Raw genomic sequence first — 15175 nt, forward strand, 5'->3', positions numbered from 1 at the left:
TTTATACTCAGCATTTGTGTGTTAAATATTTTTTTTACACAGCTATTTATTTTGGACACTTGACTGTGTAAATGATGTTAGTTCTCATTGCCAGTTTTAGACCAGAATTTCCACATTCTTGAGCTCTCTTTAAGAAAGGAACATGTGATGAGCACCGGGTGTTATACGCAACTAATGAATCATTGAACACTACATCAAAAACTAATGATGTACTATATGGTGGCTCACTGAACATTAAAAAAAAAAATGTATGATGTTTCCTGTCTTATCTAATCTGTTACCTGCATATTTTAGACAATAATGAAAATTTAGTTGATTAAAAATAATACCATAGGTGATAACAGGTTTTTAATCTCACATTTCTGAAGCTGATGTTCCACTCTGCTTTGACATTTACTTTTGGAGTTCTTTATCCATTCTCTCTTCACTGGCTTTGCAGATAAGCCAGAATTTTTCTTTCTGCATGCTTTAGGTTGTTCTTTTCCCTAAGCTGTTTCTAAGATGGTTTTTATATTGTTTTTTTTTTTTTCTAAAATCTAGTGAACATATATATTTTTAGTTCAGGTAAAATATCTTAATTTCTTTGATCATTGATTCTATTCCATATTCTTTTAACTTTCTTAGAAACACCTTTATTCCTACATTAGATCTCCATTATTTGTACTTCCTGTCTTTTCTCCTTATTTCCCTCTCATTATCCTTTTTGTATACGCTGAAGATATCTCAAGTTCATTCATTACAGTATTTGATATTCTGCAGTGCCATTTCTGCTTCTGTTGCCTTTAACTTTGATCCGTTTTAAATTTCCCTGTAGTCCTTCATTGTTTTTGTTTTAGAGGTTCTTCTCTACTTACTGATTTCTGCTCTAGTTTTACTGACTTCATTTTTTTTTCGTAATGCTACTCAAGACACCTGTTTTTTTTTTTTTTTTTTAATTTCTTCAGGAGACTGAAATAGCTAATTTTCAGGGCTGTCAGGTTTTAACTCTTCATGGTAGTGTTCTTTCTTTGGTACTGCAATTCCCTGTTATTTCCCTGAACAAGTCCACTTAATTTCCTATCTCTTGGGCAACAATGTCTAAACATATTTATATTATCAATAGTTAGGACTTGTATATTCCTGCTGACCCCACTCCATTTTTACAATGGCCAGATTCTCTCTTCTTCCATAATTAGGTTTTAGTTCAGTTTTGCACATAGCTTTGAGTTTACTTCTGCTTTCAGCAGCTATTTCTCTACTACCTCTCTCTTCTAAGAATAAATCAGTCTACTGCTTAAATCTCTAATTATGAACAGATGGAGTATCTTCAGTTTCCTGACAATTCACTTCTATTAGCTTTTACTGACATCTTTCACACCCTACTTAGAGACATTAAATATTGTATTTCTTGTTACATGGTGTCTGAAGTATGAATCAATGTGGAATCCTGGGAAGGATATGAGAGTGTGCTATGATAACCTGAAAGTGCAGCACCCCTGCAAAAGATGGTTCCTGACTTTTCTGGCTGACAGAGATAACATCTCTACAACATCCTGTCTCAGGTGAAGGATCATGAAGTACTTTCCTATCTTTTGTCATAAGCAATCAAATTGTCCTGCCTTGTAATTTAATTCTTCCACATTTAAGCAATAGGTTATCTACCAGTTTGAGTTTGATGTTTTGTGTGTGTTCTTCTTGTGGCTTCCTAGGGACTTTACAGAGGAGTCAGAATGCTGTTTCAGAGCTAGCTAGCCAATTTGCATTAAAAAAAAAAAAGTAAATGTCTCAAAGTCAGTGAAAAGATAGAGTTGAATATACAGTGTGATTTCATTCACATGAAAATGCACACAAAAAAGGCTAGAACAAAACAGGATGAAGAGTTTTATTCTTGAATCTTTCATATATTTTATAATGGATATGTATGATATAATAGAAAAAGTAAATACACTTTCATTTTAAATATATAGGCATCCTCCTAAGGATTTCTTCTTGAACCAAATGATTCTTAGTGGGAGTTGGGGGAAACTAGAAATGTTGCTTGGGATTATTTGGGTTTATTTATAGACTTTTCTTCCCCGCAGCATTTATTGGGCTGAATATTAAGCTTTGATTAAAGTTGTTAACTAAGTAAACGTAATTATAAGGTTTCTCATGTGTGATTATTGTGGAGATGAGAACTTTTATCAAATCCCTTATAATACTCATGGCATTTATGAGGTTTCTCTCCTATGTGGACTCTTTGATGAATTCGAAGAGCTGAGCTATGACTGAAACCCTTGCCGCACTTAGTGCATTGATAAGGCTTCTCTCCTGTGTGGACTCTCTGATGAATGTGAAGATTAGAGCTGTGACTAAAGCCTTTTCCACAATCATCACATTTATAGGGTTTTTCTCCTGTGTGGACTCGCTGGTGAATGAGAAGGTGGGAACGCTGACTGAATCCCTTACCACACTGTTCACATTTATAGGGTTTCTCTCCAGTATGTACTCTTTGATGAGTATGAAGCTTCGAACTCTTGCTGAAGCCCTTCCCACATTCATGACAAGTATAGGGTTTCTCCCCAGTATGGACCCTCTGATGAATACGAAGATCAGAGCTATGACTAAAGTCCTTGCCACAGTTGTCACATTTATAAGGCTTCTCTCCTGTATGTACTCTCTGATGAATTTGGAGATTTGAGCGCTGGGTAAATCCCTTACCACAGTTATCACATTTATAGGACTTCTCTCCCGTGTGGACTAACTGATGAATCCGAAGATTTGAGCTCTGACTGAAGCCCTTGCCACACTCATCACACTTATATGGTTTCTCTCCTGTGTGGACTCTCTGATGAACATGAAGTACTGAACTCCGACTAAAAGTCTTACCACACTGATCGCACTTAAAAGGCTTCTCTCCTATGTGAAGTCTCTGGTGAATCTGAAGTAATGAATTTCTACTAAGGTCCTTATTACACTCAAATTTATAAAGTTTCTCTTCTGTGTGGACTCTTTGATGACTGTGAAGACTAGAGATCTGACTGAAGCTCTTACCACACACGTGGCATATGTAAGAGACCTCCCCTGTGTAGGCCCTCTGATGAAAGTGAATACCTAAGCTTTGCCTGAAGTTACTGTCAACTTCATCACATCCATACAGCTTCTTAGCTATGTGAATTCTTGGATGTCTGTATAGGTCTGATCTTTGAGAGAAGCATGCTGTGCTGACAGAGCACTGAAAGAACTTTTCTCCACATTGATTTCTCTTGTGGAGAACACACTGTGAGTTCCAATAATAAATTTCTTTACATTTATTACATCCACAGTTTTCCTCTTCCACAGAGTTTTTCAGTAGGTCATGTTGACATAGTTCCTCAGTGTACTCTGGAAGGGCTTCTACTGTTGGGACATAAGAATGCTGAACTATGAGCTTTTGTTCTTTTTCCACAGAGAGATTTTTCCTAGATATGCCAAGATGCCATCTGCTTTTTTGAAAGCCATGTAAATCATTCATATAGATTTCTCTAGCATAGTCTTCATGGGTATGTTTTGTTTCTAAGGACTGCCAAGGTATAAACTTTGTATATTTTAAGTTCCTGGGACTGTTGCCTTCAAAAGTTAATTCACAGTTCCCATTCCATGGTACTTGGGTGGAGAGTATTAACCATTCCTGATGGTGGGAAAGATCTTGTTGCTTTAGGTCTTTCAAATCTATTCCTTGGACGGTTTCCACATAGTTTCTATTCTCATATATCTGAGTGCTGGCATTCCTCCAGCCTTGCCAGCAGGGAAGATTTTCATGTTTTAAGTATCTGAATCTTTCTTCTTGGGGTTTGTAGCTCTCTTTCCAGTTTCCTAGAATAAGCAGATAATCCATTGGTGAGATAAATGTGGCTTTTAAAAATTTCCAAGTATCTCAAGCATTGCCTTCCAGAATTACAGGAATAAATGTGTGGGTGGGAATGGGAAAGGATTATGCTTAGGCTGCTCCATATTTCGTCTGAAATTATGCGTTTGTTCATTCATATATATATATTCATTCATTCACTTATTCAGACATGCTGTCGATGTATCTTGAGCATCTGCTACTTATCAAGTACTGTTAGAAATAAACAAGTAAGGCTGCTGTTTCATGGAAATCATCTTAAAAACAGATTTAATTAGATTACTCTGTTTGGAACATTATTTTAAGAAAGAAAATATTCTTTCTATATTTTTATTTTAGCAGAGTGTGACCAGTTGTGTGAAAAAATGGCTGCATTAACTCTGTACCTCTGGGTGTTCCCCTTTCATGCTGACTTTAGCTTGGCTATACAATTTGTTTTAATGGGACAATAGCAAAAGTGATACAAACAGAGACTTGAAAGTGTTTGCGTACTTAGAACTTGCCCTCTTTTTGCTAGTTTTGAAAATTCTATGACCACCACCATTAAAACAAGCCTGGGCTAACCTGCTTGAAGAGTGACATATGGTCAACACATTCCCATTATCCCCACTGCTACCAACCAACTACCAGACATCTAAGTCTGACTGTCCAGCCTCATCACACACCATCCAGCCCCAATCAGATCACTCTGTGATAGAAGATCCATCTAACAATTAGAATCATGAAAAATAATGTTTGAGTCACTAAGTTTGGGGTAGAGTTTGTTATATAGCAAAAGCTAACTTGTATAAATAGTATGAAGAGAGCACAAATTTAGGACCACACAAAATTGATGTGTAGAGGTCTGCATTTTAAGTGTAATCCAGAAAATAAGAATAAAAATCACAAATACCTATTAATTACATAGTCTAGGTGTCTTGGGAGATGTCTTGCTCTATCTTCTGTCATCTGATTTATGACCCATTTTTGAGGGTCATATTCCTTCTATACAATACAATACCTAGATAAAGAACCAAAATACTCAACAAAACTGGTTCCAGAAGATACTAATTCTGTTAGCTAAGAGCTGAGATAACTTTACCTACTGACATGACATTTGTGTAGTTCTCCCACATGACCTCTCTATAGAGCTTTTTTTGAGAAGAATCCAGGAATTTCCATTCCTCCCAAGTAAAAATAACAGTCACATCTTCAAATGTTACTGCCATCTGGTCAAAGATCAGGTTTTCCAAGAAAAGACCTAAGGGAAAAGACGGACAAGGAAACAGCCATTCAGTAGGTAACATAAATGACAAATGAAATCAAAAAAGAAAGAACTTCAGTAATGAAGAAAAATAAGTAAGAGGAGACTTAATAATAGGGATGGCTAAATAATGTATCAAGTCACTGAAGCCCATCACAGTCATAAGAAACATATAATAGCATCTGCCTGCTAACCACTGGGCTAAGGACTTCACATATATTTCATAATCCTCACAGCAACTCTCTCTTATAGATACTATTATTATCCCGATTTTTAAAAAATGAGTAAGTAATGGTTGAAAAAGATTAAGTCAATTGATCCCCCAACCCTTTTTATTCTGGAAATGTTCATCTTCCTGCTCCAATCTGGGCTGGCTGTTCTTTAGTGCTCCATTTTCAAGATCATATACTTCTTTTTCCCTTTTGTGATTTACTCCATTAATTTGAAGGTATATGCCCAAATGAGTTGTCAAGCTGATGAATGCTAATTCCATGGCCACTGAAAAAAAAAAAGGTGAGAAACAAGCTAAAGTTTTCTTCAGGACACACATTTGGTTTAAAGGAGAATGTCCAAGCTTGCTTAGTGTCCTTATCATCACTCACAAGTGGTTGGGTATCAAATTCAAGAGTGAAAAGAATTTTTCTCAGAATTGCCTCACTGTTTATATGCCTTCATTGTTGTTTCGAAGACCTTTTTTTCTTTAATTCTCATTCCTTTCTGAGCAACTTTTTCTTTGCTCTCTGTAAATATTTTAGGGTCCTCTTTTGACTGGCTCTCTGCCACCAATGGTATGGATGCATCTTCAGCTTCTCTGAAGTTCAAGGGGTTAATCAAATCCTTCTTGTGCTTATTCCCCCGTGGAGCATTCCAGGATGTAAAGTCTTTGGCTCAGTCAGTTAAGTGGCTAACTCTTAATTTTAGCTCAGGTCATGACCCCTGGGTCCTGGGATGAATCCTTACCTCAGGCTTACATGCTCAGTGAGGAGCCAGCTTGAGGATTCTCTCCTCTAACCCTTTCCCTCTCTCTTTCCCTCTACCTGTCCCCTTGCTTGTGTGTGTTCTCTCTCTCTCAAATAAATAAATCTTAAAATATATACTAGAGATTGAGTCCAGTTGCTCTCCCAAAAATAAATTCATAAAATTTTAAAATAATTCTGAAGTAATATAAGTAAAAACTGAAAGCCTACCCTCCCCAAATAACTTGAGAAGTAACCAGGATAGTTTTTACTGTCCTTTCTGACTATTTTTCATGCATACCCACAAACATACATACCCCACTGACATTTTTTTCTTAACTAAGACATGATAATTCTGGTTTGCATTTTTTCACATAATACATAATGTACAACTTCACATTTCAGTACATATGTCTATTTTATTTGTGGTGGTTTTAAAATACATCCACAAATATTTGATTCCCTTCCCTTCAAGAGGTGTAGTCAGCCTTCAAGCATGGGCTAGACTTAAGGACTCACTTCTAAGGAATTTTATATAAAAAACAGAAGGGGAAGAAGTAATGCTGTGCAACTTTCAAAACTAGCTCTTAAAGGCACTGCAGCTTCCACCACGCCCATTTTCTTAGATCACTCTCTTTTGGAGAAACTGCCTTCCATGTGGTAAGAATACTTAGGAGTCCTGTGAAGACACCATGTGGCAAGGAACTGAGGCCTTCTGTCCTCTGAGAAATGAAGCATCCTGCCAACAGCCACATGAGTGAAGCATCTTAGCAGAGGATTCTCCAGCCCCCTGAAGCCTGCCAGTATCTGCAGTCCGGCTGACAGCTTGCCTCATGAGAGACCCTGAGCTAGAACCACACAGCTACACTGCTCCCAGCTTCCTGGGAGATAATGAGATATTATTATGAGTGACATAATAAATTTGTGTTATTTTATTAAACTAAATGTAACTTACTATGCAATAAATATTGTTCTAGCAAACATTCTATTAGAGTTTAATTACTATTACAAATTGTTTTAGAAAACAGAAAGTGAAAGCTGCTAGCTATATGGCTAGTGTAATCTTGACTCCAAGACCAGATAAAGACAATACAAAAAAGTTAGAATATAATCCCATTTGTGAATTTTATAAATCTATAATAATCCTAAATAAAATATTAGATAATTGAATTCAGAAGTACTTTAAAATATGCATCATGGTCAAGCATCATTATAGGAAGGAAGGACAGTTCAATAAGAGAAAATCTATCAATATTATTTATTAATAGACTACAGAAGAAAACCATAAGAGAAATCAAGTGATAAAGTTCATAATGTTCAACACCTTTATATGGTCTTTTCTTTTTAATGATTTTATTTATCTTTATTTATTTGAGAGAGAGAGAGAGAGAGCATGAGAGGGGAGAAGGCCAGAGGGAGAAACAAGGAGCTGGGAGCCTGATGCAGGACTCATGACGTGAGCTGAAGGCAGTCACTTAAACAACTAAACCACCCAGGTGCCCTTTATATGGTCTTTAAAAACTTTTAGCAAAGTAGGAATAAAAAACCCTCTTAATTGGTAAAGGTTACATATTAGGAACCTATATCAAACATTAAACTGAATGGACAAACTTTGTGTTTCTTTTATTATGGTAAACAAGTTAAGAGTGATTCCAGTCACCACTGCTTTCAACATAGTATCAAAGGTCTGATAAACACTGTAAGAAAATGAAATGAGGCATAAGGATTAGAAGTAAATAAAAAAATGTAACTATTTGCATATACTATGGCAATCTACCTAGAAAAACCAAGAGTACATAGATAAACCTTAGAGCTCAGTAAAATTACCAGATACAATAAAGCATAACAACCACTAGAAAATGGGGGACACCATTCACCAAAAGCAAAACAAAAACAAAAAAAAAACCACTATCTTAACCAAGAATATACAGAACTCTTGGAAGATAATATTTAAATTCAAGTACGCAGAAAGAAGACTTAAATAAAAGGAAAGGCGTACTTCCATGTTCTTGGATGGGTTGAATTAAATTCAGTATACCACCCCATCAAATTCCAACTGGATTTTTTTGAGGAACGTAATATACTTTTCCCCTAAAATTTACAGGGAAAGAAAAGAAGAATATAATATAGAGACTTAAGTAAACCAAGCAGGAAGACTTGCGCTGCCAGTGACACACTGCCAAACTACAACAGTAAAATCAGAACTGAAAAACAAACCAGTAGAACAGCATGGAAGATTCAGACTGTGCTTATTTATATACAACACATTAATAATGAAGATGGCATTAAAAATAAAAGTTAAGAATGGTTTATTTACTAAATGGTGTTGTGAAAACTTGAGTAACTATATGAGAAAAAATAAAAGTGGATTCCAACTTAGTATCCTATACATTGTACGACACTAAATGGATTAAACACTTAAAGTGGGGGGAACCTGGGTGGCTCAGTTGGTTAGGCATCTGCCTTCAGCTCAGGTCATGATCCTGGAGTCCTGGAGTGTAGCCCCACATCAGGATCCCTGCTCAGCAGGGAGCCTGCTTCTCCCTCTCCCTCTCCCTCTGCCTACTGCTCCCCCTGATTGTGCTGTTTCCCAAATAAATAAAATACTATTTTTAAAAGGGAAACGTATAGAGTAAACAAAAGAACATGGAGCTGTAAAACATTTACCATTCTGAAATGAATCCAGGTGCCAGTTTGTTGGAAGAAAAATAGATATATTACCAGCTAGCTAACTAATGGGGAAAAAAGGAGTGAGCATAAGTAGAAAAAAAGTTAGAACTGACATTAGGGAAATGGCAACAGGTAAAAATTCAACTGAATGTTACGTGGGCACTTTCCACAGCTCTTTAAAAATAAATCTTAATAGGAAGGTTTTTTTTTCCCTAGAAAACCACTCAATATGTCATAAAGAGAAAAAAACCTGAACTGGTCAGTTTTATGAAAGAAATTATCAAAGAACTATAACCTTCAAAAATAACCAACCCAAAGATTTTCTTACATAAATTCTTTCAAATTTTCAAGGAACAGACTTGGAGTTATTAAATTGTTCCAAACATATAGAAAAACTATCAAAATCTTTAAAACATTCAGGAAAACACTGAGACAGTAAAAGTCAGAAAACTATATATCTATAATTATATTATTGAATATTGGCACAAACTTCAAGAGCAAATAAAGAAAAATATAAAGCTAATAAAATCCAGCAACACCTATATTTATACTGTCACAGAACTAATTACTCCAAAATGTGGTGGCTTCACACAAAAATAATTATTTTTCACAACTTCTCAGGGTCAGAAATTCCGGAATGGCCTGGGCAGTTCTAACTCAGATCCCTCATGAGATTGTTGAGTAGTGGCTTGAGTGGGCTGGAGGATTCACTTCCAGGGTGGCTCATTCACATGGCTGGTAGGCTGGTTGTGACTGTTGATGGAAGTTATCCATTTCTTTGCACTTGGTTATGTGGCCAGGGCTACCTCTCAACATGAAGGCAAGCAAAAGCTGTATCCTTTCTATGACTTAGCTTTGGAAGTCACATAGCATCACTTACACTGTACTCCACTGGTTGAGGTGATCACAAACCCCAGTCAGATTTGAGAAGTGGGGACATAGATCCTACTTTTTGGTGGGAAGATTAAGTCACTTTGTAAGACAAGCATTAAGAGTCAGATATGTTATAGGTATGGCCATCTTTGGAAAATGCAAATGCAATCTGCCATAATACACCAAAGCATATTATAGCATGATGGAGTGGTGGTTTATTCCAAAAAGTAAAGAAAGATACAAATGAAGAAATCCATTAGCTATAAACTATCATAATAATGTCAAATAAGAAAAGCTATATATTTTAATCACTGCCAAAAAAGTACTTCTTAAAATGCAACATGGGTCCTTCATTTAAAACTACAAACAAAGCAAGTTAGCAAAACAAAGACCATGCAACCATATCTCAAATCCAAAAGTAAGACATTAAAAGCATTCCCGTTAAGACTGGAAACTCAACAAAGATACTGCAAATTCACTATTTTTAAACCACTAATGAAAGCACTTGACAATACAAGTAGACAATTATAAAGGGTATGGTTGTACATAGGAAACCCAAGAAAACCAACTGAAAATCATTAGTAATTATAAGCAAAGTCAATGTCCCAGAAATTTTTTTTAAAAGATTTTATTTATTTATTTGACAGACAGAAATCACAAGTAGGCCAGAGAGGCAGATAGAGAGGGAGCGGGAAGCAGGCTCCCTACTGAGCAGCGAGCCTGATGCGGGCCTCGATCCCAGGACCCTGAGATCATGACCTGAGCTGAAGGCAGAGGTTTTAAACCATTGAGCCACCCAGGCATCCAATGTCCCAGAAATTTTAATACTAGATTTGTACCCTAGAGAAACTTACACATGTATACCAGAAGATATGTACAATAACATTTTCAGCATAACTGCTGTAATAACGAAACACTAGGAGCGCCTGGGTGGCTCAGTGGGTTAAGCCTCTGCCTTCGGCTCGGGTCATGATCCCAGGGTCCTGGGATCGAGCACCGAATCGGGCTCTCTGGTAGGCAGGGAGCCTGCTTCCCCCCACCCTCTACCTGCCTCTCTGCCTACTTGTGATCTCTAACTCTCTGTCAAATAAATAAAAAAAAAAAAAAAAGAGAGAGAATTGAGAGATGGGTTCACGAAACAGGACAGCCCCAAAAGTGGTCTGTATATACATTTGTGTATGTGTGTGGGTATGTTAAAAAATTTAGTAATTTGATATATAAATATGTAGCACCACAATCAATGGAGAAAGTAAATGCTACTAGAAAAATAAGTGGGAGGAAAAATGTTTCACTTCTGTCATTTCTCACACCAAAATAAATATATGATAGGTTTCAGAGTTAAACTTTTAAAATATTTGTAACTGTAAAAAACAGCTGAGAAAACGAAAGTCATTATGTAATATGTTTGGGGGTGAAGAAGAGCTCCCAAAGCATAATACTATATAAATAAAAAGAAATAAGATTTCGCTTTATACAAATGTGAAACTCATATAAACAAAGAAGCCCTTAAAAGCAAAAGTCAAGCAACTAGAGAAATACAGCCTTTAATAAATGGTTTATATCTTTTATATACAAGGAGAATCTTTTATCAAATAGAAACAAAAAATTTAGTAGGAAAAAAAGTAATGCATATCAAGAGACATACAATACTTATGTCAAAGAAGGAATGCAAATGACCAGTAAATGTATGTAAAAAATGGTCAACCTTACTAAAGATTAAAGGGATGCAATTCAAGGCAAAATCTTAAAGATAATACTCAAAGGTGGTAAAGGTTCTGAAAGATAGTATCTTTCCTCAAATGGTTATAAAAGTTCATGTGGTATTTCTAAAAAAAAAACTTAAGTTTTTCAAAAGTCTAAAACATGTTTATATTCCTTAACTCTGTTATCCTGTTTCTCAGAGCATACCTTGAGGATATAAAGAGATACACTAAATAAATTATATATAAGAATATTTTTTAAAAATTTTAAAGATTATTTATTTGACAGAGAGAGAGCATAAGCAGGGGGAATGGCAGGCAGAGAGAGAGGGAAAAGTAGGCTCCCTGCTGAGCTAGGAGCCCAGTAAGAGACTCAATCCCATGACCCTGGGATCATGACCTGAGCTGAATGCAGATGCTTAACTGACTTAACTAAGCCATCCAGGCGCCCTAAAAATATTTAATAGAAAACTTTATGATAGCAAAATATTGAGAATTACTTAAGTTTTTCCCCCCAAAAAGAAGATTAATATAAAGTACATATGGCTGGAATAAAGCCCATATATCTGGAATGGAATGATACATAATTTGAATGGAATACTAAATAGTCATTAAAACTTGGGCTACTGGGGCACCTGGGTGGCTCAGTGGGTTAAAACCTCAGGTCATGATCCCAGGGTCCTGGGATGGAGCCCGGCATCAGGCTCTCTGCTCAGCAAAGAGCCTGCTTCCTCCTCTCTCTGCCTGCCTCTCTGCCTACTTGTGATTTCTGTCTGTGATATAAATAAAATCTTAAAAAAAAAAAAATTGGGCTACTGGGGCACCTGGGTGGCTCAGTGAGTTAAGCCTCTGCCTTCGGCTCAGGTCATGATCTCACGGTCCTGGGATCGAGCCCCGCATCTGGCTCTCTGCTTGATGGGGAGCCTGCTTCCCCCACCTCTCTGGGTGCTGCTCTGCCTACCTGTGATCTCTCTCTTTGTCAAATAAATAAATAAAATCTTTAAAAAAAAAAATTCAGGCTACCAAAAAATATGTGGAAAAACTGTTAATTATATTTATATATAATATATATTTAACAATGAAAAAATTATACATATAAAAGCTATCCATACATTCAACGAATATTCAATGAGGGCTTACTATATGCTAGGCATAGTTCTATGAACTGGAAATGTTCTCTGCCCTCATGGAGCTTATTTATCATGTTCAATTTTTTTTAATATATAATCTCTCTACATGCATATATGTTAGATTACCTATGTGTCTATATTTGTATGTGTACATATATGTATGTATATGTGTCTATACAGATTATGTATGTATATCAAATATTAGATAAAAGACTGTAAGTAAATAGATCCAAATGTTGGTAATGGCTCCCTCTTTTGAAGTGCAGAAGACTGAGTGGTGCACAACAATAAGTAACCAATCAAACATCAAGAGCCTTCCACAATGTGGCCTGACCTTATACATGCATATTTAAATGCTCTACAATTAGTTACAAGCTCAGTTTTCTTATTTTCCCCTCAATTCCTGCCTGAGACTAAATGATCATCTTCCTGTCTAGAATATCTTCCTATTCATGATTTTTCAAACCTGAGTTTCTGTTTCTTTTAAATGCCATTCACTGTGACACTGTTTAATGTATGATAACTTGAGAAATTATTATTAACCTCATATGGCTTACCTCCCCAATGTTAAGAAAAGACATTCTTATATATTTCTCTATCTCAGAGCATCAAGAACAGTACATATTATACAACAGACCTGGATGACCTGCTGAATAAACGAGTAAATGTTGGAAAAAGAGACTGGGTGGGAGTCGGGGAAATGCTGTGTACGAGGCTTGGAAGCTTCTCAGGCAAGTGAGGAATATTTTCTATTCTGTCTGGTCCATCCATCCCCACTGCTGCTCCCTCTTAACTCCCACCACCCATGGAGAATTCAGGGGGCATTTTATAAATGAGAAAAGGCAATCCTACTCACCTGGGATCAGACTATGAGGAAAGTAGTGAACAATCCTTCCTCTTTCATGTTCCTCTTTTGGGGAAGGGTGGAGTTTTGAGGAGTCTGAGCTGAGAGAAAAGAAAGGATAAAGTCTGGGCATATCCTGCAGTCCCCAAACTCCCTACAATCCCCATATACTGTTCTGTTTCAAGGGCTAGATAGGAGAGTTACGAGAACTGGCACCAAGGACTTTATTTCTGAACCTTTAAAAACTTCAAAGGTACAATTTTAGTTTGGGCATGAAAACAGAATTTGATCTTACCAAGATCCCTCCAGGGATGCAGATGCTCTGCGTGTAATTTAACCCGAGTCCCAAGGCTTTCGTAGTTAATTATTAACAAGTATATAAAATAATAGAAATGCGACACTTAGTTTCTTTCCAAAAGTATTTTTCTTGTTTTGTTCAATCATCATTGTTAAGTAGAAAGATAGTTCCATTGCTTTCCTGTACTAATTACAATAGAAATACTGGATTTACTATCAAGAGTATTAGAACCTTAAAGAAGGGTCCCAGATCTAGCATTCCAAGGACCTGATCAGTCTCAAGTCTATTACTAACCACTTGTAGAACCTGGAAAATGGTTTCTTCTAGACCTCCTAGGGCCTCACTTTCCTCACCTGTAAAATGGGGGCATGAGCCTTTGCTACCCCGGTTCTGCCTTGGTGATCACAGGTCCCTGGGGAAAATGATAAACAGTTAAGAGCCCTCTTTCTCTAGAGAGAAAAAAAACAAAACAAAAACAAAAAACGATTCATGGACGTTTCAAGAGCAGCACAGGTTCGGGCTCCCCCAAGGCGAGTGTTTTTGCATTCAGACACACAAACCGTGCTCTAGGAGCGGGATCTGCCCATCTGCCCGCGCCAGGGCCACGGGTCTGTGCGGCCTCCGCTTCCGCGGCGAAGACGCGCGCGGCCTCCGTCCCACTTCCAGACCCCCGACCCGAGCTCCGCCCCAACACTTTCCAACCCTGAGCACCCCGGCGCCGAGGTCCAAACTACCTCTGTCCTCCTCTCCCCTTCCCCATATTCGGTTTTAACTTGAGGAGTGCGGCCGTGAAGGACCCACCTACACTGGTGTCTTCGGGATTTCTAAGCCAGAGCCGCTTCTCGGCCCCTCACCCTCCCTTTTCTGCCACTCTTTCTTCAGCCACAGCTCTCCCCGCCCTTGTCCGCTTCTGGCGTGGTGCTCCCGAGAGTCCGCGTCACTTATGGAGCCTCTGAGGGGGATGGGACCGGCCAAAATTGACCGTCTATACAAACAATGGCCGCAGCCCCGCTAGATCGAAATGGAAGCCCCGGGTCTCAGCACACACACTCGGACCGTTTCCATGGAGACGAGAGGGGCGGGGCGGAAAGGAGAGCGCCGGAGAACGTGGCTCCTGATTGGCCGGAAGCCTCCGGGCGCAGTCCGGCTCTCAGCCGCCAGCTTGCCTGCCTGAAGACCTGTACCCTCCGCTATCTGAGAAGAGGCTGGGGTGCAGCCACCCCAATGCTAACGAAGCTTTTAGGTCCCCCTGGGAAAGGGACAGGGCTGGGGATTCTGGCCGGTCTCGGAGAATTATGGGACCCGCAGAACCCGCGAGTGGGGACCCCCCCCCCCCACGCACAGGAAACCTGGGGGAAACCATTGCTGTCACTTCGCGGGCGAGGGATGTTTGAGCCCGCTTTCCCACGCCTTTGGCCGAATAGTCCCCCCACTAGCTCTGGTCCTAGCAATGTCCCTAAACTCGAGGTTGGAGTCGCGCCGCCGGTAAGAGGACCTTTCAAATTCCAGGTTGCTGTTTCCCGGGACCCTCTTGGCTCCTGCTGACTCGGTGGCAGGGTCGCGCTTTCCTCCTAACCCTTTTCTTGCCAAGTACTGGACTTCTCTGGAGACTGCAGG

General features: G+C 38.4%; 1 protein-coding gene across 2 annotated transcripts; it reads right to left on the reverse strand.

Moving 5' to 3' along the window:
• Positions 1 to 1835: 1835 nt before the first annotated feature.
• On the reverse strand, positions 1836 to 14628 carry ZNF214 (zinc finger protein 214). Of its 2 annotated transcripts, XM_059134874.1 has the most exons (5): positions 14360 to 14628; positions 13912 to 13970; positions 13273 to 13361; positions 4926 to 5084; positions 1836 to 3813 (listed from the first exon to the last, which is right to left on the reverse strand). In XM_059134874.1, the coding sequence occupies exons 2-5, from the start codon at positions 13926 to 13928 to the stop codon at positions 2129 to 2131; spliced, it is 1950 nt and encodes a 649-aa protein (XP_058990857.1). In that variant the 5' UTR covers positions 13929 to 13970; positions 14360 to 14628; the 3' UTR covers positions 1836 to 2128. The 2 variants fall into 2 exon arrangements, with proteins under 2 accessions (XP_058990857.1, XP_058990865.1); XM_059134882.1 differs by lacking the exon at positions 13912 to 13970.
• Between the last annotated feature and the right edge of the window lie 547 nt (positions 14629 to 15175).

This window comes from Mustela lutreola, chromosome 1 (assembly GCF_030435805.1).
Source record: "Mustela lutreola isolate mMusLut2 chromosome 1, mMusLut2.pri, whole genome shotgun sequence".
Classification (NCBI taxonomy): Eukaryota; Metazoa; Chordata; class Mammalia; order Carnivora; family Mustelidae; genus Mustela; species Mustela lutreola.